General features: G+C 36.1%; 1 protein-coding gene across 14 annotated transcripts in view; it reads right to left on the minus strand.

Annotated features, from left to right (window-relative positions):
- UTRN (utrophin) overlaps positions 1–23208 on the minus strand; it is a 506668-nt gene that overhangs the window by 221679 nt on the left and 261781 nt on the right. For all 14 annotated transcript variants that reach the window (XM_027084340.1, XM_027084307.1, XM_027084323.1 and 11 more), the window contains one exon: positions 12861–13050. In XM_027084340.1, coding sequence (XP_026940141.1) covers positions 12861–13050 — 190 coding nt within the window. The remainder of the gene's footprint in view (positions 1–12860; positions 13051–23208) is intronic.

A 23208-nucleotide genomic window follows, 5' to 3' on the forward strand; every position in this document is an offset into this window, starting at 1 on the left:
CAAGATCTTGGTATATCTCTCCATCTATTTGTATCATCTTTAATTACTTACATCAGTGTCTTATAATTTTCTGCATACAGGTCTTTTGTCTCCTTAGGTAGGTTTATTCCTAGATATTTTATTCTTTTTGTTGCAGTCGTAAATGGGAGTGTTTTCTTAATTTCACTTTCACATTTTTCTTCATTAGTGTATAGGAATGCCAGAGATTTCTGTGCATGAATTTTGTATCCTGCTACGTTACCAAATTCATTGATTAGCTCTAGTGGTTTTCTGGCAGCATCTTTAGGATTCTCTATGTAGGGTATCATGTCATCTGCAAACAGTGACAGATTTACTTCTTCTTTTCCAAGTTGGATTCCTTTTATTTCTTTTTCTTCTCTGATTGCTGTAGCTAAAACTTGCAAAACTATGTTAAATAATAGTGGTGAGAGTGGGCAACCTTGTCTTGTTCCTGATCTTAGTGGAAATGCTTTCGGTTTTTCACCATTGAGGACGATGTTGGCTGTGGGTTTGTCATATATGGCCTTTATTATTTGAGGAAAGTTCCCTCTATGCCTACTTTCTGCAGGGTTTTTATCATAAATGGGTTTTGAATTTTGTCAAAAGCTTTCTCTGCACCTATTGAGATGATCATATGGTTTTTCTCCTTCAATTTGTTAATATGGTGTATCACATTGATTGATTTGCGTATATTGAAGAATCCTTGCATTCCTGGAATAAACCCCACTTGATCATGGTGGATGATCCTTTTAATGTGCTGTTGGATTCTGTTTGCTAGTATTTTGTTCAGGATTTTTGCATCTATTTTCATCAGTGATATTGGCCTGTAGTTTTCTTTCTTTGTGACGTCTTTGTCTGCTTTTGGTATCAGGGTGATGGTGGCTCGTAGAATGAGTTTGCGAGTGTTCCTCCCTCTGCTATATTTTGGAAGAGTTCGAGAAGGATAGGTGTTAGCTCTTCTCTAAGTGTTTCATAGAATTCACCTGTGAAGCCATCTGGTCCTGGGCTTTTGTTTGTTGGAAGATTTTTAATCACAGTTTCAATTTCAGTGCTTGTGATTGGTCTGTTCATATTTTCTATTTCTTCCTGGTTCAGTCTCGGCAGGTTGTGCATTTCTAAGAATTTGTCCATTTCTTCCAGGTTGTCCATTTTATTGGCATAGAGTTGTTTGTAGTAATCTATCATGATCCTTTGTATTTCTGCAGTGTCAGTTGTTACTTCTCCTTTTTCATTTCTAATTTTATTGATTTGAGTCTTCTCCCTTTTTTTCTTGATGAGTCTGGCTAATGGTTTATCTATTTTGTTTATCTTCTCAAGAACCAGCTTTTAGTTTTATTGATCTTTACTATCATTTCCTTCATTTCTTTTTCATTTATTTCTGATCTGATCTTTATAATTTCTTTCCTTCTGCTAACTTTGGGGTTTTTTGTTTTTCTTTCTCTAATTGCTTTAGGTGCAAGGTCAGGATGTTTATTTGAGATGTTTCCTGTTTCTTAAGGTAGGATTGTATTGCTATAAACTTCTCTCTTAGAACTGCTTTTGCTGCATCCCACTGGTTTTGGGTCATCGTGTTTTCATTGTCATTTGTTTGTAGGTATTTTCTGATTTCCTCTTTGATTTCTTCAGTGAGCACTTGCTTATTAAGTAGTGTATTGTTTAGCCTCCATGTGTTTGTATATTTTACAGATCTTCTCCTGTAATTGATATCTAGTCTCATAGCATTGTGGTTGGAAAAGATACTTGATATGATTTCAATTTTCTTAAATTTACCAAGGCTTGATTTGTGACCCAAGATATGATCTGTCCTGGAGAATGTTCCATCAGCACTTGAGAAAAATGTGTATTCTGTTGTTCTTGGATGGAATGTCCTATAAATATCAATTAAGTCCATCCTGTTTAATGTATCATTTAAAGCTTCTGTTTCCTTATTTATTTTCATTTTGGATGATCTGTCCATTGGTGAAAGTGGGGTGTTAAAGTCCCCTACTATGGGAGCTTCCTTGGTGGTGCAGTGGTTGAGAGTCCGCCTGCTGATGCAGGGGACACGGGTTCATGCCCTGCTCTGGGAAGATCCCACATGCCGTGGAGCGGCTGGGCCCATAAGCCATGGCCGCTGAGCCTGCGCGTCCAGAGCCTGTGCTCTGCAACGGGAGAGGCCACAACAGTGAGAGGCCCGCATACCGCAAAAAAAAAAAAAAGAAAAAAAAAAAAAGCTATTTAAAATGCAATCCTGTAGAATGGTTTCAATTTTTTTTAGTTAATTGGAAAACCATTACATCATATCTGATGATACTGCTTTTAGCTAAAAGTCACTGATAGCATAAGTTTTCTGATTAACAAAATGTTAATTTGATAACTTTTAAAAAATAATTTTAAGATACACATTGACTTGGGGAGCTGTGGCAAAACAGAGATCAGGTAGTCATGTAAAGAGTGGTGCTGCTTTTGGAAGCCACAGGAAAACATCTGATGACAAGTAGGGATGTAGGTACTGTCTCTCTTGACCTGCCTCACTTTCAGCTGTAATCTCAACCCGTTGAAAAAGCACAGAAACAGAGCGAAAGTAAGGGAAGTAATCTGCCCAGGTGTCCATACAGCGCTGAGGCAACATACCCAGGACATCGATGGAGGTGGATGAGATGTAGGCAAATCCTTCCACATTTGGCACTTTTTTCCCTAAATACCTCAGGCTTCACAAATGTTTTGAACTAACCAAACCGTGTTTCTCACACAACCGAGAAGAGACAGTGCTCATGTGATCAACTGGAGTTCTACCTCCAGGCGAGAGACCTCTGACCTTTCCTATGGTTCAAACAAAATGTGTGTGATTTGAGTACGGAAAGAAACTGAGGGAATCTGAGAGTTGACCTTCAAATATATATATCTCAATACTCAGAACATGACAAAGTAAAGTTCCATTGCCCTAGAACACTCGAGGATTGAATTATTCAAGGAATGCAGAATTTTCCAAGAAAAAAAAAAGGGAGGGAAAGGCAGGGAGGAAGCATAAAATTTAACTATATGGGGTATAAATCATTTGAAGAACACCATTCCACTCTGTGTCTTCTTTAAAAACACATAATCATCCTTAACTACCTCTAAATAAAGGGGACCCCCACACGTAGATGAAAAGTGGTATGTAAACATACTTCTTCAGTGAATCTGAAAATCTGTTCAGAGATGATTTGCCTTTGTCATCATATACCTTTGCTTTTCGGCACCATAAGCCTCCACATAGCTCTCTGTTGTCTACATGCGAACACGAACACACACACACACACACACACACACACACACACACAGCAAGACTTTTGTAGACATCACCCATCAATCAGATTGCTAGGTAGAATCTTCTGGTCTCTGTTCACAGAGTGCTCAGAGGCAGCTGCTCTGATACCACAGGAGACATGGTTTTTCGGGGATGACTTTGAGATCAGCACTGCTCTGAAAGCCTGAGTGCTCCAGAAGACTAGGTTAAGAATAGTCAGAGTTTCACTGTACGGATGAATCAGTAGCACCAAAATGTGTGTATATACCACATAGAGAGAAAAAGACTACCAACTAGGGTGCAAGAAGAGAACAGCAGAAAATAAGAACAAAATTACACTTTACTAATATTTAACGTGGAATCTTACCATGGCATATACGTATAATTTTTATATGAATATATATATATTATATATATATATATATATATATATATACACACACACACACACTTATATTTAAAGTATTTTTACTGATAGGACTACTTGATCAAGAGGTTTGGAGGTGATCAAAACCACGTAAGCTAAAGTGAGTTATGTATATATATATATATGCAGGCAAATAGAAGTTATATTACTTAAATCAAAAATTTTTAAATGCTTAAATAATGAGGAATTCAATTTATAACACTAGTTTTATATTTTTCTTATTTTTCTATAATGGCTCATATCTCAATCTACTTTACAAAAAGCTGCTTTTACCACATCCTCAATTAATAAATATTTTATGAAAATTGGCACTAAGGAAAAGAATGGTACTTATAAAACAAATTTATTCAGCTTTTACTGCAAAGATTTAGTGATGAAATATCCCAAAATAATCAGATAACAGTGAAAACAAATTAAAAGTCAACTTTATTTTTTAATCATTTACATTCACCTTTGCTTTTACTGTGCTCTAGAAGAAAAATTATTTTGATAGAATTAATATTTTAAAGGAACTAAGCAATCAACACCATATCTGGAAAAATTAGCATCCAACATAAGGTGATTTTAGGTCATCAGGGCAATTTCAATGCTGCTAATTATATCTTCAAGTAAGCAGGACTTATGTTTCAGTACCCTGTCAAATTTTATGGGATGTATGACCAGGAAGAAATAGTTTTAAATGTAAAAAATACAAGTGAAAGTGTAAATAGGTTAAGAGAAGGGGAAAAGGATATTTTAACTCCAAGAGCTATAAATTCCAAGTGTCTCTTTTCATTCCTCCCTAATCTTCAAAACATACAGGAAAAAAACACAAAATGAGAATATTCAACACAAATTTCCAAATGTGTCATACATAAGCTATTTTCCTATAGACGAAAGATGCATGAACATAAGCAAAGAAAGATAAGGTATCACAGAGGAAAAAGTCTGATGAAAGACTGAATTTCCATATAATATGTAAAAGCAGAGATCCTATAAGAGGAATAAAAAAGGGGATAAAATATTAACAGATACTGGATTTCAAAACACAAATACGAATTTAAAATACTCATGTCTCCTAACACTTTTCCCCATTCATTTCAGTCTGTAAATGTATTTACAATAGACTGCCTCTACCTTTTTATGAAGAAACACTGAACCTTTAGCATTTCCTTTCTAAGAAACTAAATTTAGAGAATGTAGAAGGTATAGGAAGAGATAGTCATGATAGCATTTAAAATTTAAGGGGAAAAGAATTTATAGTGTCTTAAAGTAAATGAATAGCAAACTTATCTAAACTTTTAAGTATTACACATAGACTACTGATAATTAAAATACAGTTAAATACTTTCAGTTGGTATACTTTACCCATGTCAGTATTTGAGATGGCAACTGTTAATTAATATGCAATTCTGCAACTAAAACTTTTATTCATGTTATATGACCTAATATAGTTCAGTAATTAAGATCAGTTTTCAAAATATAACCAATCAAATAAAATATATTTATTTCATAGTAATTTTGCCACTTCCTATTTTAAATTTCTGGTTCTTGAGCCAAATTTCATGTATCACTGCCTTATATTGACACCTGCTGGAAAGTACTGGAATTGTAGATCTCTCATTTTGTTATCTGTATAGTTGTAAATCTTGCTTTTGAGAAAAGAAATGTGAAAGATAACATCTTAACTGAGAATAATACAAATTTTAATATTCTAAGAAAAAAAAGTAACACTTAATTCCAAACATTTAAATTTAATGGTTTCTGTAGAAAATTATAAATCTCAAGAAGTCTGCCCAAAGAGTATTTCTGTTGGGAATTAACTTATCCAATGACTTCATTAACTTAACTTGTGCTAATTTGGGGTATGATTATGAAACTAATTAAGCAACCTTCTCCAGTATTTGAACTTCCACTTTTCACCTTAAACTATCTTAATACCTTGGTCACGTGACTTGAGGAAAATACCTGATTCTGTGAAAGTATGCATACAAATGGATCAGAAAAATGATCCAGCTAATAAAACAATATTCATACCTGTAGATTAAAAGGATAAAATAACATGCATTAGTGAATGAGCTTTTCTTCTCTATTTTCAAAACTGCTTGTTCATGAACTACATAAACATTTTACCAGAATAAATTTATTCTCTGAAGTGCACCAAAACACAACATATTAAAATAAATAATTTATGAATTCTTACAAATGAATAAATTAAGTTGTATTAAGTTTTAATTAACTTCTTATGCAAATGAAAACCCTTCTAAGTATCTCTGCAAAGAATGCTCACTACCTTAATCTGTCTCCTAAAACTTTTCAGAAAAAAAAAGATTCCAGACAGAAATACATTTAATTGACCAAACTGTTAGAAATAAGAATATATGATAGAGTTAATAAAATTCTGCTTTTCCCCTCTAATCCACTACCATATAATAAGCAGGATCTAGGTGCTCAGATATGTCCTATTTTATAACATCAGAAAAATAACATTGTCCTAGAGACAGTTGTTACAATTACAAATGAGTTTGGGCAGCTAATAGGGCAACAAGATACATTCTTGCGAATGGCACTAAGAACATGAAATAAAGGAAGAATATTGTACTGCAGTGCTGGATAAATTGCTTTAGCATTCCGGTTATAATTCCTCCCTTCCTTTCTTAAATCACTCCAATTTCTGACAAAGTAATGAGCTAGTATGAACCTAGTTTAAATAAAACAAAACAATGATCAAAAATATAATAGCTAACTTTTTAAAAAAATATAGGAGCTCATTCAATGTTTTATGTTTAGGATGACGTAGTATTTGAAATTTGCAACTGTCAAACAAGTTGCCTTCTGAAAGTGTACTTAATCCACCTGTCCAAATAAAATTCAGTTCTTCACGTTTAACTACAGTATATGAAGATTCAAGAACATGGGAATAAATATTTTACCATAAGATGAAGTCCAGTAGTAGTTCCTAAAATGTGTTTTAATTTTTTTAAATTGATAAACAATTAACTATAGAGAGAGGAACAGTTTTTAAGTAACCTACTCAAAGATTATTTTAAACTTTTTAAAAATTTACTGACATTTACTTAAGATTAATTTGCCATTTACTATTAAGACCATAAGTATCTCAGAGGTAACAGGTCTTAATGAATGTAGTTTTGCTGTATTTTCTCTCAACAGTTCACTAGCCCTTCTCAAAAAAACAAGATTTTGTCAACTGCAAAATAAAATATGCACTAATATAGTACTTGTTCCTGATTCTTAAACAAAATTTAATTAAGCAATTCACTTTAATGGCTTTCACAGTCAGTCACGAAGAAAAGGAATCTTTCCCTGATAAGAACCCTGAAAGATTAGATTTTAGATCCTGAGAAGCAGCAGAATTGTCTGACACCAGAGATCCTCATTTTCAATCACTCAGTTACCTTACAGAGCTTCTGATATCGAGGAGAAGAAACTGCCATCCTTTGTAAACGATGTAACAAAACCACAACTTTCTGCAGAGACGTTCTCACCACAGCCATCATTTTAAGTTTACCACACTTCTGCAGACACCTCACAATTTGCATTATAAATGAAGAGCAATGATCATTTCCTCCCGGTCACTGGACAATGATTTGCCAGTTCTCTGAGCATGCTCGTTTCCAGGAAAGCATTTGAAAAATACAGGGGACTTAGGTGCTTGGCAAATGAAGGCTGGTATTCCTTCAACTTCTCCTCAATTTAAAAAACATACACAAACGCCACCCAGAAAGCCCCCAGTAGATGCTCACAGCCAGTACTTGCTCAGCCCGGCACGGCCAGACAATGAAGCAAGTTGTTGGGCAGCCAAAACGCTGCCTGCTGCGGGCGAGGAGTGTGCTCAGTAGCCAAAAAGGATATTAAGTGAAACATTAAAGCTGCAGATACAAAGCAGACATCCCCTGGGAGCAGAGATTCAACACATCACCAAGATGCATGCCTTGTAGCGGGCTTATATTAAGCGATCGAGTGGCATTCACTCTCTCTAAAGAGGGATGCGTTCGCTCCCCGACTAAATGCAGCTCTGGCTGTGTTCTGTGGGATGAGTGAATAGAGCCCATTACAAATCTTGAGCAGAACAGAAGGGTACTGGACTCTAATATCAGCCCAGATGCTGAGTGCTAATAAATCACCTCCACACAGGTCTCAGAACAAGATCATGTAAAACAAAACAAAAAATACCTGCAGGGGGCATGTGGCTTTACCTAAGATACCCTAAAAGCAGAGTCATCTACAGGCTCTCAGATGCTTGCTTAGGAGGAAAGCCATCAGAAATCGAATTTCCAATGTTAGGTTAAGACTCCTCTAATTAAACAGTAAGGTTAAAAAAAATCAACGAAGTCTGTAATTGACTACTAACATTCCAAATTATCACATTTCCCCTTAGACAGAATCTTCATCTCATTTTATTTGCCATAAAGCTGTTTTACTTTTATAAGTAAGAAATATAAGACAGTGTGTGTGTGTGTGTCTATATATATATAGAGAGAGAGAGAGAGAGAGAGGGAGCGCGCGCGCGAGAGAGAGGGAGATAGATATAGATATATAGATATATATCATATAGATAGAAAAACGCAGTACAGAATTTTGGGGTTTTCTGTTTATATGTATACATTTCAGATAATATTTTCTACTTCAGCTTGAATACCATTATAAATATCAATTGGGGTAAAGCACTGTTAGGAAATAAGCAAAATAACCCAGAATGATTAAATGACTGGGCCAAAGGGCACAGCCAGAAATAGAACGCAGAGGTTTCCCATTATCAGTGTCCTGCTCAAATTAATAACCTGGGTAAGTCTGCATTTTCACCTTTCTCTACTATTGTCATGATTCTTTAAAAGAAATGCAGCATTTAAAAATATTTGTTTCTCTTCTTTACTTTTCCTGCCTTCTCAGTCCTTCAATTTTAGAATGACTTAAAGCCCTAAATTGGGTCTTACAGGGCTGTGTTTATCAAACAGTGTTTTTGTGGGCTTCTGCTTGTCTACTTTTTCCCTGCAGCTCTATACTGAGAACCTATACTGCCTCCCTCTGGATAGGCTAACGATGTCAAAATATCTACATAAAGCCAAAATCGGAAGAGGTCATCAACGAATGATGTAATTAAAAATAGCAATTTATTCGGTAAATGTATAGAAACAGGAAGTAGATCAGTGATTATTTAGGGGTTGGAGAACTGGCAATAGGGGACTGATAGCCAAGAGGTACAGGGTTTCTTTCTGAGGTGACAAAAATGTTCTAATTTGATTATGGTGATGGTTGCACTACTTTGAGAATACAGTAAAAACAACTCAATTGTACAACTTGAATGGATGGATTGTATGGTATGAGAAATTCCAATAAAGCTGTTATCAAAAAAAAAAAAAAAAAAAAAGAAGTTGTAATTCCTGTCCCTAAACCAGCAGGTGAAGTTTCCACAGTACAGGTAATACCCCCCAAACACTATGCTGGGTATGGGGGAAAATCTGAAACGATCTAAATAATTAAAGTCTGCACCTATGGAAAAGAGGATAAAAATTAGGCTGAAAGAGAACACAGGAGATGAAAACACAATAATCCCAAAGCAGAGAGCAAAAACACCAACCCCAGAAAGGCAACAGGGCAACAGAATTTTACCCAGGAAAGAATCGAAGTATGTTAATTAACTGGCACTGATAAAATGTAAAGCTTGTATTTTGAAATATAATTAAAATGATAATAATATCTTAGAATATGGGCATGAAAATTCAGAATAAATGCATTTGAATTAATAGATAAACTGACCGGGAAGTCAATAATAGACTTTCATTCAAAAGCAAAAAAAAAAAAAAAAAAAAAAGTTTCTGCATCTTTGGCCAAATTCTCTCATCTGAATCAGATCCACAGTGACAACTGCATAGCAGGCATCTCCTCCTGGATGTTACTCAGATGCCTCATTTCATCATAGTCAAAATGGAATTTACCATCACATCACACTCTGCACTAACTTGCACTGCTGCCCTGACTTCTTTCCCTATATTCCCAATGTCAGATTCTAATACCACCTGGCAATCTTCTTTGTTAGTACCCCTTCCCCCGCCCTTAGTCTACCCATACTGTCAAGTCATTAGGTGTATTCCCCCTGTCACTGCCTCATTTCTAGTCATTATCACCTCTGACCAGATGGCTAGAGTATCCTAACGGACTGCTCGGCTGTCAGTCTTGCCCAGTTCAAACCCAATCTCCATAAAGCCATTGGCTAGATTCCTATAAAATACAAATCCCCCTGCAACACTCCCTTGCTTAATATGCTTTAAGGACTTTTCCCCATTGCCACCAGGTTAAAATACGAAATACTTAGCAAGTCATACAAGATCCTCTATGATCTGGACCGCTCAGCTCTCCAGGAGCTTTTGTCTCCACAAGATCAGGTTTTCTCTTGCCAATAGTCCTCTGCTGAGGAGAAAAATCTAACTGCCTTGCAGCAGGGTAGTGAAACATAAATCCGTAAATCCAAGCGATCATCCGTTCTTACCAGAAATGGCATGCATCATAGCGTACTCTCAGAAATTAATCTTCATCTTCCATTGTGCTTCCAAACTATGCTTTATCAAAATGTACCCAAATTCACCTTAAACCAAATACAGAATAAACTTCTTCACCTTCATGAAATATTACCACGGCCCTGCATCCAGCTGTGTTGAGACACAAAGCAAGTACAACCAGAGAACGTGTCGTGTAAGCAGTTCTACATACACCCCTTGCACACAGAGCACATACTTGCCAGGGTCCTTATTCCATCGTTCTTACGCACACATGTCTACCACCACCGCCATGCCACCAGAACATTTATTTTATAATTGCAGGTGCTTTTCCACATTCATTTTCTTCAACAAATATCTTTCCAGTTCCAAATAAGTTTTCATTTTAACTGTCCACTCCCACAAAAGGAGAGTCATTAATACACAAACCCAAAGGAAAATTAAAATTCTTTTGCCTCAGAAATACTCAGCAAATGGTACTAAGTCTCTAAAAATCATCTACCTATATGGTGCCCAAAACAAAGCCACGGATTTTTTTTTAACAAAGCGGAGAGAACGTTTTAAAATTAACAGCATGTAACAAAGGAGCAAGGGAGTGAAAAATCATGCGAGCCACCATAATGTGAAACATGCAAAACATAAACAAATGCATGTGTTTATCTTTAGACAGATTTTAATAGGCTCTTAATAAATGTCCTCTTTAATATTTCTTATGAGACAAAATGGATTATTTTAGCAACATTAAATTAGTTCTGAGAAGCATTTATCATTCGTGTTATAATGTATTTTAGTCAGCAACCTTTCTTTCTTGATGCTGGTTGCCATAAGACAAGTAATCCTGTGCTTAGTTATTTTTATTCAGAAAGATTTTAAACATCTCTATGTACATGTATTTCTTCCACAATTTGAATATTCATTAAATATTGAGAAGAGTTTTTTGGCTATGTAAGAATATATCCCAGAATAAAATGTATTGGAAGACATTATTAAACTCTAAAACAGGTCTGTTTTAGACCTGCTAAAACAAGGCTCATTTCAAGCCTCCTTTGCTCTTTGTCTAAAACTGTTACCTTCTCGAGTGCATAGCCTGGGTATGTTTTGAGTTTAACATCATTACATAAATTGAGTATCTGTGAGCATTAATAGGTCAGGCTTATCGTTGTTTAAGTCATAAAAAATAATATATTCTAGCACATACCCACATTTAGAACCCTCTATAGCCCTCTAAAAACGAGGCGTTAACTAAATATTTTATCAATTAACATTTACGGTGACCTCATAAGACTCCAGAGGGTAAGAGAAAAAAGACAAAAGGAGCAGATCTATCTTTGATACCTGCCTGCTCACTCTCATTATCAAGTCACAAGTGTATTATGCAATGAATCAATGAATAAGAAATAAGAAGTAATGTATAAGTAAACATAGATTTTTGTTAAATTAATCTCGAGAATTCAACCATAAAACACCCTAATAGTCTTTATGCATGGGAATAAATTATTAATAAGTCTATTCCAAAAGGGTCTTTCTTTAAAATTCGTAACTTTTTAAGGATAATAATTTCAAACTTAAGAGAAAATTTGTAAGAATAATTCCAAGAAAGCTTCTGTACCCTTCAACCAGACCCACACACACATTTGTGAACATTCTGATGTTTCAAGGGAAAAGATTTCCTAAGAAAGGATTCAGAAAAGGTCATCATACTGAATTTCATAATGGTGAAGTTTTAGGGTCCAAGGGCAGTGGTCTGTATTTATTTAGAATTTCCACACAGAGCTCTGCGTAGGCAACAACATGGAATAATGCAATCTCTGCCCTTGAAGAACCATGTGATCAACTAGAGGAGGAGACGGGCATCAGATGACAATGGATCATGAGTTCACAAGCATATCAGAAATAATAACTGTCAAAATGCTGTGAAAATGGCACAGCATAAAGAAGTAACCAGATGTAAAACTGTGGTAAACAAGGAGTCTTCTCCATTGAAATAGGTTTAAAACCAAGTTCTAAGTGAGAAGGCCTGTGATGGGCAAGAGTAGGTTATTCTGCACAAAGAAAATGGGAAATTCAGGGGCACCGAAGCAGGTGTACTTGGGGGCAGAAAAAAGATTCAGATATGCTTCATTAGATTCCTCAAATTTTTTTTAAAGGAAAGATTTCGTGTTATCACATTTCATGTAGAAGAAAATGTGAACCTCAGACTGCATTCACAATCATAGCTATCAAGCTAAAGACACAGAAGTAACACCCTCAAGCCTAGTATTCTTGGTTGTATACTAAGCCACAGAGCCTTTGCAGCTTTTATATTAAGTATTTATAATAAATGGAGAAAGAAATAACTTCCTGTTAAGAGGAAATGCCCTTATCATTCAGGCTTCAATAAGGCTAACTGTAATAGGGCTTAAAATGACAGAAAAATACAATAGTTATGAGCCTGTAAATCTAAATAAAAAACTATTACTCCCATAAGACAAGGTGTTTTTTTCCTCAATTATTAAGTAAAAGTACTTTACAGATCTTATTTCCAGAAACCAATTATTCATAGGGGAGCATGGATTTCATACCAAAATAAGGCGACAACCTCACCTTTGAACGGTAATAAATTTTGCATGTAGATGGATCAAAAGAGCACAGCAAAAATTAAAATACAAGGCGCAGTTTCCCGTGCACTTGCCTGCATCTGCTGTGTGAGTTCCCTGGCCAGGACGGTGTCCTGAAGAGCATTCTCCCGCTGAGAGGCATCTGCAAGCACATTAACTGTGGTTTCTGCTTCTTGTATCCACTTTAGGAAGTTCTCCAGATCCCTGCGAGAGGCCTGCACTGTCCTCAGCTCACCCTCCAAGGCACTCTGTCTGTCAGCAATGCTGCAAGGAACAACACGACAGGCACGTCTCCGTTACTTACAGTGTGACAGTCCACATCATGCACGCCCTAAAGAAAAATTAACAGATGGCCTCCAAGCAACCTTTACTTATTTAAGTACCTAATGTAACTGGGAGATTTGTTTATATGTGTGTCTTGAATAATCCTTAATGGAGGGGTAATGTGAATTTTGAGAAGAAGGAGAGGGAGAGAGATATAAATATTAACAAAATCACATCCATATCATAAAATAATTATAACATTTTACAGTTTGTAATTGTATGCTGTTATTCCCCACACATTTTATTTCAGTACCTTAGTATCATTCCTGACACTCAAAAGGCAATATCAATAAATATTCATACAAGTGACTAAATGAATTCTAGGAAGAAGTAAAATCTGAAGAAGTGTTTAAGATACAATCAAAGAATTTAAAGAACTTCCTTTATATATTTTAAACACTTCAGATCAATGCAAACTGGTTCTTCAAGCTGATATAATAATATTATATTCGGAAGACACTGGACAATCAAGTTTTTATGAAGATTTCATTAAATCTACATCAAAATTAAAGCATATAACTACCCTGGAGTTGCATGATTTAACAGACACACACACCTGTAAATCCAACCTTTAAAATTTCATATATCTCAAAGCTCCATATAAAGAAAACAAACAACTTAATTTGCGAATGGGCACCAACAATTTCACTCCTAGGTATTTAAACCCAAGAGAACTAAAAACGTATGTCCACCCGAAAACTTATACAAAAATGTTTATAGCAGCATTATTTAGAAGAGCCGAACAGCAGAATCACCCCAAATATCCATCAATTGGGAGGGGAATTACTAAACAAAATGTAGTATATTCACCCACGAAATATTACTCAGCCATAAAAAGGAAGGAAGTACTGATACATGCTCAGCATGGATGGACCTTGAAAACATTACGCCAAGTGAAAGAAACCAGACACAAAAGGCCACATATTGTGTGATTCCATTTATATGAACTACTTAAAAGAAGTAAATCCATAGAAGGAGAAAGTAGATTAGTTGCTGACTAGGACTGGAAGGTAGAGGGAAATGGGGACGGACTGCTAATGGGTGGTGGGTTTCTTTTCAGGGTGATAAACTGTTCTGAAATTAAGAGTGTGGTAATGGCTGCACAACAGAGAAAATATACTAAAAACCATTAAGTTGTACACTTTCAAAGGGTGAATTTCATGGTATATGAACTGTTATCACAATTTAAAAATCAACACATGTAATATGATCTTATTTACATATTTTTTCTATCTGGCCATCCACTCATCCATCCATTTATCATCATCCATCCGTCTTTCTATCTGTATATACAGATAGAGGGAGAAATGTCTGGAACACTAACCTAATATTAAAATAGTTCCAGGTGCTGGGATTTGATGTGGTTTACTTTCCTATTTGTACTTTTCTGCATTCTTTGAATTTATAATAAACAAGTATCTTTTTTACATATCAATAAACACATTCCTTTTAAAAAATGGGTAAAAGATGTAAACAGACATATCATCATAGAAGATGTACGGATAGCAAGAAGCACATGAAAAGCTACTCAACATCAGTAACTATCAGAAAAATGTAAATCCAATCCACAATGAGATATCACTACATATTAGCATGGCTTTAAGAAAATGACCAAACCAAGTGCTGATAAGAATGTAAAGTAATTGCAACTCTCATACACTGCAGGTAGGAGTGTAAAATGGTACGGCCATATTGAAAAACAGTTTGGCAGTTTTTTATAAAGTTAACCATGCACTTAAAATACAAGCCAGCAATCCTATACCTAAGTATTTACCCAAGAGAAATGAAAACATATGTCTACACAAAACCTGTACGCAAATGATCATAGCAGCTTTATTCATAATGGTCCAAAACTCATAATAACCCAAATGTCATCAGCTAGTAAATAGATAAACTGGAGTAGATGCATATAATGGAATACTACTGAGCAATAAAAATCCAAAAACTAATGATGGATACATCAACATGAATGGAACCTCAAATGCATTTTGCTAAGTGAAAGAAGCCAGACACAAAAGCTACATACTACGATCCCATTTATACGACATTCTGGAATGTCATCAACTTCAACTCAGCATTTACTTACTGAAAAACCGCCAACAGTGTTTGCCTGCCTACAGAACAAATTCAAATTGCTTCTGCTGGAACTCAATGTCCTCCATAATCTGTCACTAACTTACTTTTCCAGCTTTACGCCCCTAGTTATTTTAAATAGTTCAGATCAAAGTGGTATGTTCATTTTTCTCTAGAATATTCTTAATACTATGTCTACATAATTTTATACCCACATAAAAAATGTCCTTCTGACAATCTTCACCTATCAAAGTCCTTCCAATCCTTTAAGGGTTAAAGCTACCTCCTTCAGAACATCTCAGCCCAATTAGGTTTCCTTGTCCTGAGTTCATAAAAGGTCAAAACTCTTCTTCATTCAGAAATTCATGATATGTGTCCTGGAAAAGCCCTTAGATTGTGATCTTTTTTCACCCTTAAATTTTACTTTATCTATATCATAGAGATTTCTTGTCTGTCTCCCTGTTCCATAAACTCACTATGGGCAGAAGCAGTCTTTTGTATCTCCATATTCCTCAGTCTTTATTATAGCATTATGATAGTTTTATAGAATAATGAAAATCTTTTTACAATATGCCTTTAAAATTACCTCCCAAACTCCACTTTTCAAGAAGCTACTGACAGAAGTCCTCTACAATACCTAGTTCGTAAATCCAGAAAGAAGACAATATAAAAAGCTGAAAAACAAGAAATCCAACAGGCTCTCATGCTAATGGTGAAAGGAGATCTCAGAAAAGAGGGCAATGCACCAAACTGGATCAGATGAGGGCTGTCTTCACCATTCCAGCTGTTATTATGTTTCTTGTTTTAATTTGACAAAATTAACAAAGGAGACACTCTGACAAAACAATAACTCAAAAGAGGACAAAAACAAACAAACTCCATGAGATCCTAGGAGGAAAGCACAGAAAATCCCCAGGATAATGGCTGTGCAGCAGGCCTGGAAAGCTGTCTCCAGAAGAAATGTCTACAAGAAAAAATCTTAGAAGTGATAGACTGCTTAATGTGATTGACCTTGTCAATCACTGACAGGCCATTGGAAAATGTGGGAAGAATTAGCAATAGGTGCAAAGAAAACTAAGCGTATAAAAACAAGGCAATTATTAATTTCAGGTAAAATAAACAGAGAAGAAGCAAAATCATAGTAAACTTTAGTGCCTGGCTATTAATGATGTTTAGACAGGCATAATAATGTCAACACTGAATATCTGCTTCTCTAAAAATTCAATGATAAGGTGGTACAGTCACTATGGAAAACAATATGGCAGTTCCTCAAAAACATAAAAATAGAACTAACATGATCAAGCAAGGGGAAAAAAAAAGCTGCCGCTAGGGAGAGGGACTGTAGTGAGTAGTGAGAGTACCACTATACTCTATTATAAATCTTACAGTATTTTAAATATTTTTGTAATCATATTCATATATTTAATTTTTTATATTTAGAAGTTATCCACCAGAATTTGGGTGGTTGGTGGTGATGGTGTTTTATCTTCCACCTAACCCTGCCCATATTTTCAACTATTAAAATATCAACTGAAGAAAATATTAAGAATAGCCAGGGCTTCCCTGGTGGTGCAGTGGTTGAGAGTCCACCTGCCGATGCAGGGGACAGGGCTTCGTGCCCCGGTCCGGGAAGATCCCACATGCCACAGAGCGGCTAGGCTCATGAGCCATGGCCGCTGAGCCTGCGCATCCGGAGGCTGTGCTCCGCAATGGGAGAGGCCACAACAGTAAGAGGCCCGCGTACAGCAAAAAAAAAAAAAAATACCCAAATAAAGATTGTGCCAAAAAAGTACTAGAATTAAAGGAGTATACAGGCACAATTAATCAACCATGAACAGACAATTCTAATTTTAAGAACACTCATATAAAATTTAGTAATTATAAAATTTAGTAAAGTAGACTATTCTTATTTTAAGAACACATATAACATTTAGTAATTATAAAATTTAGCAAAGTCAAACACGTTCAGCTTACATAATCAATATCCTTTATTCTTAAGAATATTCACACGTACATAACAGGTTATGTGGCAAACAGCTAATGTAGAAACACATCATTATGAATTAGCTCTATTAAACCCTAAGAATGCCCAGACTAGGGAAAAGGATGCAAATGTCTAAGAACCTCATTGGTGAAGGCAGAGATTCCCTCTATTTGAGAGACACTTACTTACAAACTTAACAAGCATGAAGGAAGGACCAGGCTAGCAGGGGAGGTGGAAAGCCTAAAGTGATGCTTCAGAGGAAAAGGGAGCTAAGAGAATCATGAGCGCTTGACCTTAGACATTGTTGGTTCCACTGGGTTGGGTAATACCAGCAGCATATTTTGGTGACCAGTGGAACATTCTGAATCCAGAAGCTAGGGCATTTATTGTAAAACTGTCAAATCATCTACTAGTCATCAATGGGAAAACAGATTCTCCTTTAAAAGTATTCACTTTGCAGGAAGCTGCTAAAAAATAACTTTTAGACAATGGTTAAGAGATGTCTACTTTATTGGTTACTAAAGCAAAAGAATACAAGCAAATAAAGCAAAAGGTTTCGGATCAAGGCAGACATGGCTCCACCACTGACTAGCTGTGAAACCTGGGGCAGTTGCCCACCTCCTCATGCATCATTTTCATCAGCCACTTGCCACACAAGGTTCTCCATGGTCTGAGTCTTGCTTACCTTTCCAAGTACCATCTCATTACTCCAAGCCTCATGCTACCTACAAAAACGAACCAATTACTAACCCTCAAAGTGGTCACTGTTTCACATCCAGAGCTTTACTTTTTATTTCTTTTACTTTAAATATCCTTCCTCACCCCTCCATCCCCCCACTAAACTTTTCCCTTTCCACCTGGTTAATTTCTACTTACGCTACAGAACTTGGTGCAGATACTTTCCAAACCTATAGTATCTCATTCCACAGCATCCCATAATTTCTCTTATGGTGCCTATTAGCAGGCCATTACTGCTGTAACAACAAATTACCACAAACATAGTGGCTTATAACATTTTTCCCTAACCTTGTATATGAATTTGGTGAAATACTGGGAAAGTAATTTTATTTATAGGATGCAAATGTGCAATTTAGTAATAAATGTCCTAGGGAACTTTTTAAAATTCACAAATATCTGGTGTCATAGTTTTTTTTATCATGATCATAATCAACAACTAAAAATAATGAACATACTGAAAACTAAACTCTATTTACAGCAGTCTGAATTGTCTTCATGTTATTATAATAAATATACATTTTAAAATGTATCACCATAGTATTTATACTTATAATCTGATTTTTGAAATTAATATAATTTCATATGAAATCTGTAACGGAATATAGCTAAAAGGTATCAGCTCTCCACATCACTCATTTTATTCTTTTTTTAAAAGGCTAGAGTATGGTATACTGGACACGACAAGACACTACAAGAATCTTTTATTTATTTTCAAGGAATTTCACATGATTTATCATAATACCGTAAGGCAAAAAAATCACTAAAATTAGATGCTCAGAAGTATGTACACACACTTTATGACACAGGCTAATAAGTTACTTTTAATGCCATTTATACGCTGCTCTCAGAAGGAAACCACCTAATTTTACCACCTCTGCCGTTTACTAGCTGTATGCCTTGCGGTAAACCACTTCAAATCTCCAATTTTCTTTTTCCATCCTTAAAATAAAGAGCTTGGACTAGCTGAGTAAAGGGCCCGTGTCAGAATCTCTAGGGGTCCTTTTAAAACTACATATTCCATCATAGAGATTATAAGACCTACTGGAAGAGTTCCTCCATTCTCACTCCATCCCTAGCTTCAAATTCAGCTTCATTAAGAATCACTGCATGTAGGGACTTGCCTCGTGGTCCAGTGGGTAAGACTCTGCGCTCCCAGTGCAGGGGGTCCAAGTTCAATCCCTGGCTGGGGAACTAGATCCCGCATCCATGCCGCAACTAAAGTCTGCATGCCGCAGCTAAGAAGTACACATGCCACAGTAAAGATCCTGCATGCCGCAGGATTTTAAGTTCAGGAAATTATGGCTACTAGACAAAGGCACAGAAGATTTTTTTTTTTTTAAATCTTGTAAAACCCACAAATCATAAAGAATAAAGATAGGCTGAAAACCTAAAAGAAGTTTTGAAGTTTAGAAGGATAATTTTAGCAAAAAATTTTTTTTACTTCAAACAGAATTAGCAGACTATATAATTCTTTAATGCAAGAAATGGTGCAGACTGAAAGTATAAATAACTTCTCATAAAAGATTTAAAGAATGTATGTGTGGCAGATTTATAATAGTTTACATTAAAGGGAACTTGGATTTTTTAAATGTAAACTCAGCTTTTAAAGAGATTTCTGTTATAAAAGCAACTATGATAGGCTACAAAATAGCTTATAGTCATTTTGTAGCATTACAAAACGTGGCCACCCATATAACTGAATTTTTAAAATGTTATTTTAAATGTTAAATAATGCTTCATTTTTAAGCTACAAGATATAATATTGTTTAATCAAATGTGCATGTGCATATAATTGGTCAAAAGAGTGTCTGAACACAAGTAGATATGTCTTTTTTTTTTAAGACTTCAATGGAAAAGAGTGTCTTAGCAAACCCACAGATATGTGTTGCTAAATTTCGGTACACTTTAAAGGTGACGTTTACAGTTACATGAGATTTAAATATATTTACCTCTTCTAGAGTGGAAAATAGTAGCATCACTAGTTTGAGTGGCATGTAAAAAACTTACAATGAAACAATTCTTTAAGCTTCCCACTGAGTACCTTCACAAGGTAATTTGTCCTTTGGTGTATAAAGTATCATTTAGCTAGGAAATATATTAAAGTACACTTTAATGCAGTGGATTTAATGAAGAATTAGTCACTGGAGATATCCCCAACCATCTATGGTACTTTGTGACCAGTCTCTGTTGCATAGAGATTGGGTCATCATCAGGCACTTAAAAATTCACTCCATGGAACTCAAGGAGACTGTTCTAAGCTGCTAATACCACACCACTTGGGAAGCTTAAGAGAGGTACCCGCAACCCCGCTATTCAAGTCAGAACTTGTGTGAGGATTTATCACACCACATCCTATTTCCCTTTTAACTAAGTCACTACCAGATATTTGGTCTTAGCCAACCAATACCGGACCATAACCCCAATACTGCTCCATACCTTTCCCAATCTACCCCCAAAACCCTTCTTCCATTAAGCCTGGAAACCTATTCTACGATTGGGAGATTCCTCAGATCCTTTTACCCTGTCTTAAGTGAAATTGGTTTCCCTAGTGCCATCAATTTGTCTGCAGACTTCTAACGAAGTCTTTTTCTTTTTTCTCTCAGACCCTATATGCTTCGTGATGCACAACTGTTGGAATGAGGGTCCGCCTCCTTCGAATTGCTACTTCCAAGCCGCTGTTCTCCCATCTTCCAGGCAAAATCCTACTCCTTCAAAGCAGAAGACATTTTCCATTATGCTCATATATTGACCTCCAGGTCCACGGTAACTGCACATAGGCTGCTCACTGCCTCAACAGGTAAGTGGAGTCTGAAATCCAACTCAAGATCTGCTTGCCAAGCCATAGGCTCCAGTGAGGGACTGCACCTCCCAGGGAAAGGGACATGATAGACACCATTATGCACTAGTGCATCCCGGTCTCCACTACCTTACAAATACCTTCCTCTCCCCTGCTCCCTCTCCGTCTGACTTTTCGTCTGCATTCTTTCTACTTGCCTCCGAGTAGATACACATTGCTAAAGAACACCACAACAGGGCTATCTTTCCTTTACATTATTATAATAAATCACAAATAGGCACCCATCACTGCCCAGCACTAAAGTTCCCCTAGGAAGCTCTCTGTCCCACCCACCTAGATTCTACAACTGATCCTCTTTCTTCAAACTTCTCTCAGTCACACTTCCAGCCTCACTGAGAGAACGCCTCATGGATTATAAAGAAAGCAGAAGTCATTGCACTGAGAATATGTCATCTTCCCACTACTAAGGCTCCAATCCACATGCATCTATACTCATCTTCTCACTGTCCTTCCTGTCATAATGCAAAAAGCATCCCAGCTCTTACCAAACTCAACTCTACAGATCTCACCTTATCAACAGAAGGACTTCTTTCCTCTTCCTTTGTCACCTCAGTCTGACATCACTCTACTAGATCATTCCCATGAGCATACACACATGCTTTATTTCTCATGTCCCATTTTAAAGAAAAGTCATTCACCTCTCTCTAACCTTCATTGCTTTCCAGGTACTACCTAATCTCTCTGCCTCTGTTTACAACAAACTTCTCTGGTGATCTTTCCACAAATCATTTCTATTTCCCCAACTTGATCTCATTCTCTACTTTCTACCCCATTACTCCCTTGAAATTGCTCTTTTCAAAATCACCAGAATCTCAAAAATGTGGAATTCCAGGAATGGTGTTGTGTCATCTTTTCGAATTTCTCAGCCTAATTAAACACAATGGATCATTCCCTCTTAGAAATATTATCCTCTCTCCATTCCCTCTTAAAAATATTTTCTTCCCTATATTTCTGAACACCTGGATTTTGTTTCTACTTCATTCGAAGATTTTTCTGAGCCTTTTCTGTTCTCTTTTCCTTTTTTTGCTCCATCACCAAACCCTAGACTCTATGGACTCAATCCATCTCCCTCTTCTCCATCTTTATTCTTTTCCCAGTGATCTCATCCAGTCCCACAGATTTAACCTCCACTGTAGATGCTAAGAACTTCCCAATTCCTATCTGAGCTCTGGAATGTTTGAGTTCCAGATTCACGTATCCTATTATCTATTTGACCTATACACTTGGATATCTAATAGGCATCTCAAATGAGCATGTCAACATCCAGTTCTTGAATTTTTTCTCCCAGAAACTCCCACTGCCTTTTCCAGTGAACGGTACTACCACTCATCCTTTCACAAAGTGCCATCTTAGATTGTTTCCACTCCCCCAAATTACATATCTAATCCATCAAACATCTTTTCTACTTCCGAAGTACATCTCAAAGCCATGACCTTCTTTCCACCATTGCTGGTACACAATATCCCAGGATACCCACCATCTCTCACCTGGACCACAATAATCACTTCTTTACTGGCTGTCCCAATTATTCTCTTACACTCCTAAAATATATTCTCCTCATAAGACTAAGCAAGATTCAATTGAATATTATAAATTAGATAGTGTCATCCCTTGCTTACTGATTCCAATAGCTTTCCATTGTACTTAATATCCAAACCCTTTCCCATGTCTTATAAAGTTCAGCATGATGTTGCCTCTGCCTCCCTCTTCTACCACTTCTTAAGCCCCCTTATTCATTTTATTTCAACCACATTCTATGCTGTTTCCTGCCTCATGACTTTTACCTTTGCTGTTGACCCTAGAATTTTTTTCAGATGGTTCTTCTTAACCTGAATCAGCTCAAATGCTGCTTTCTGCGTTATGCTTTCTAAATTTAGCCGAGCTAAATAATTCCCTCTCTTACGTAGCACCTCTTTAGTTTCTTACATAGCACCTCTTTAGTTTCTTTTGCCTCCAAAATCATCATCTATAATTATGTATTATTTTCTTTTTACTACCTGGATCTTCCTATGAAAGGTTAAGCTTCCTGGGGGGTAAGCACAGAGCACTGTTTATGGTTGAAGCTTCAGGGCTGATCACAGAGCTTGACAAAGATAAGGTTAAATAAATAAACATTTAATGAACTAACTCATGGGAAAAAAGAACAAATGAAAGCAAAGACAAAGGCTACAGGCACTGGTCCTTTAGGCTGTTTATTATGGAGTTAAATGCATTAAGAAAATAACTGCTTGCTTGAGCTTGTTATATACAAAATGAAAACATTAGTACTGTTAGGTATGTACCACAAGGACATTATTGGTAAATTTTTTTCAAAGGCAATAAAACAGTAATTGAAATATTAAAACAATATAACAAAAAAGGAAAATAAAGAAGAGTATAATTTTTACACTTTTCTTCTTTACCAGTTTCCTTCCCAGCTCAGAAGGGAAAACTAAAAACGAAATGC

The sequence above is a fragment of the Aethalodelphis obliquidens genome, unplaced genomic scaffold, assembly GCF_003676395.1.
Source record: "Aethalodelphis obliquidens isolate GAN/ISIS:26980383/991018 unplaced genomic scaffold, ASM367639v1 scaffold3, whole genome shotgun sequence".
Classification (NCBI taxonomy): domain Eukaryota; kingdom Metazoa; phylum Chordata; class Mammalia; order Artiodactyla; family Delphinidae; genus Aethalodelphis; species Aethalodelphis obliquidens.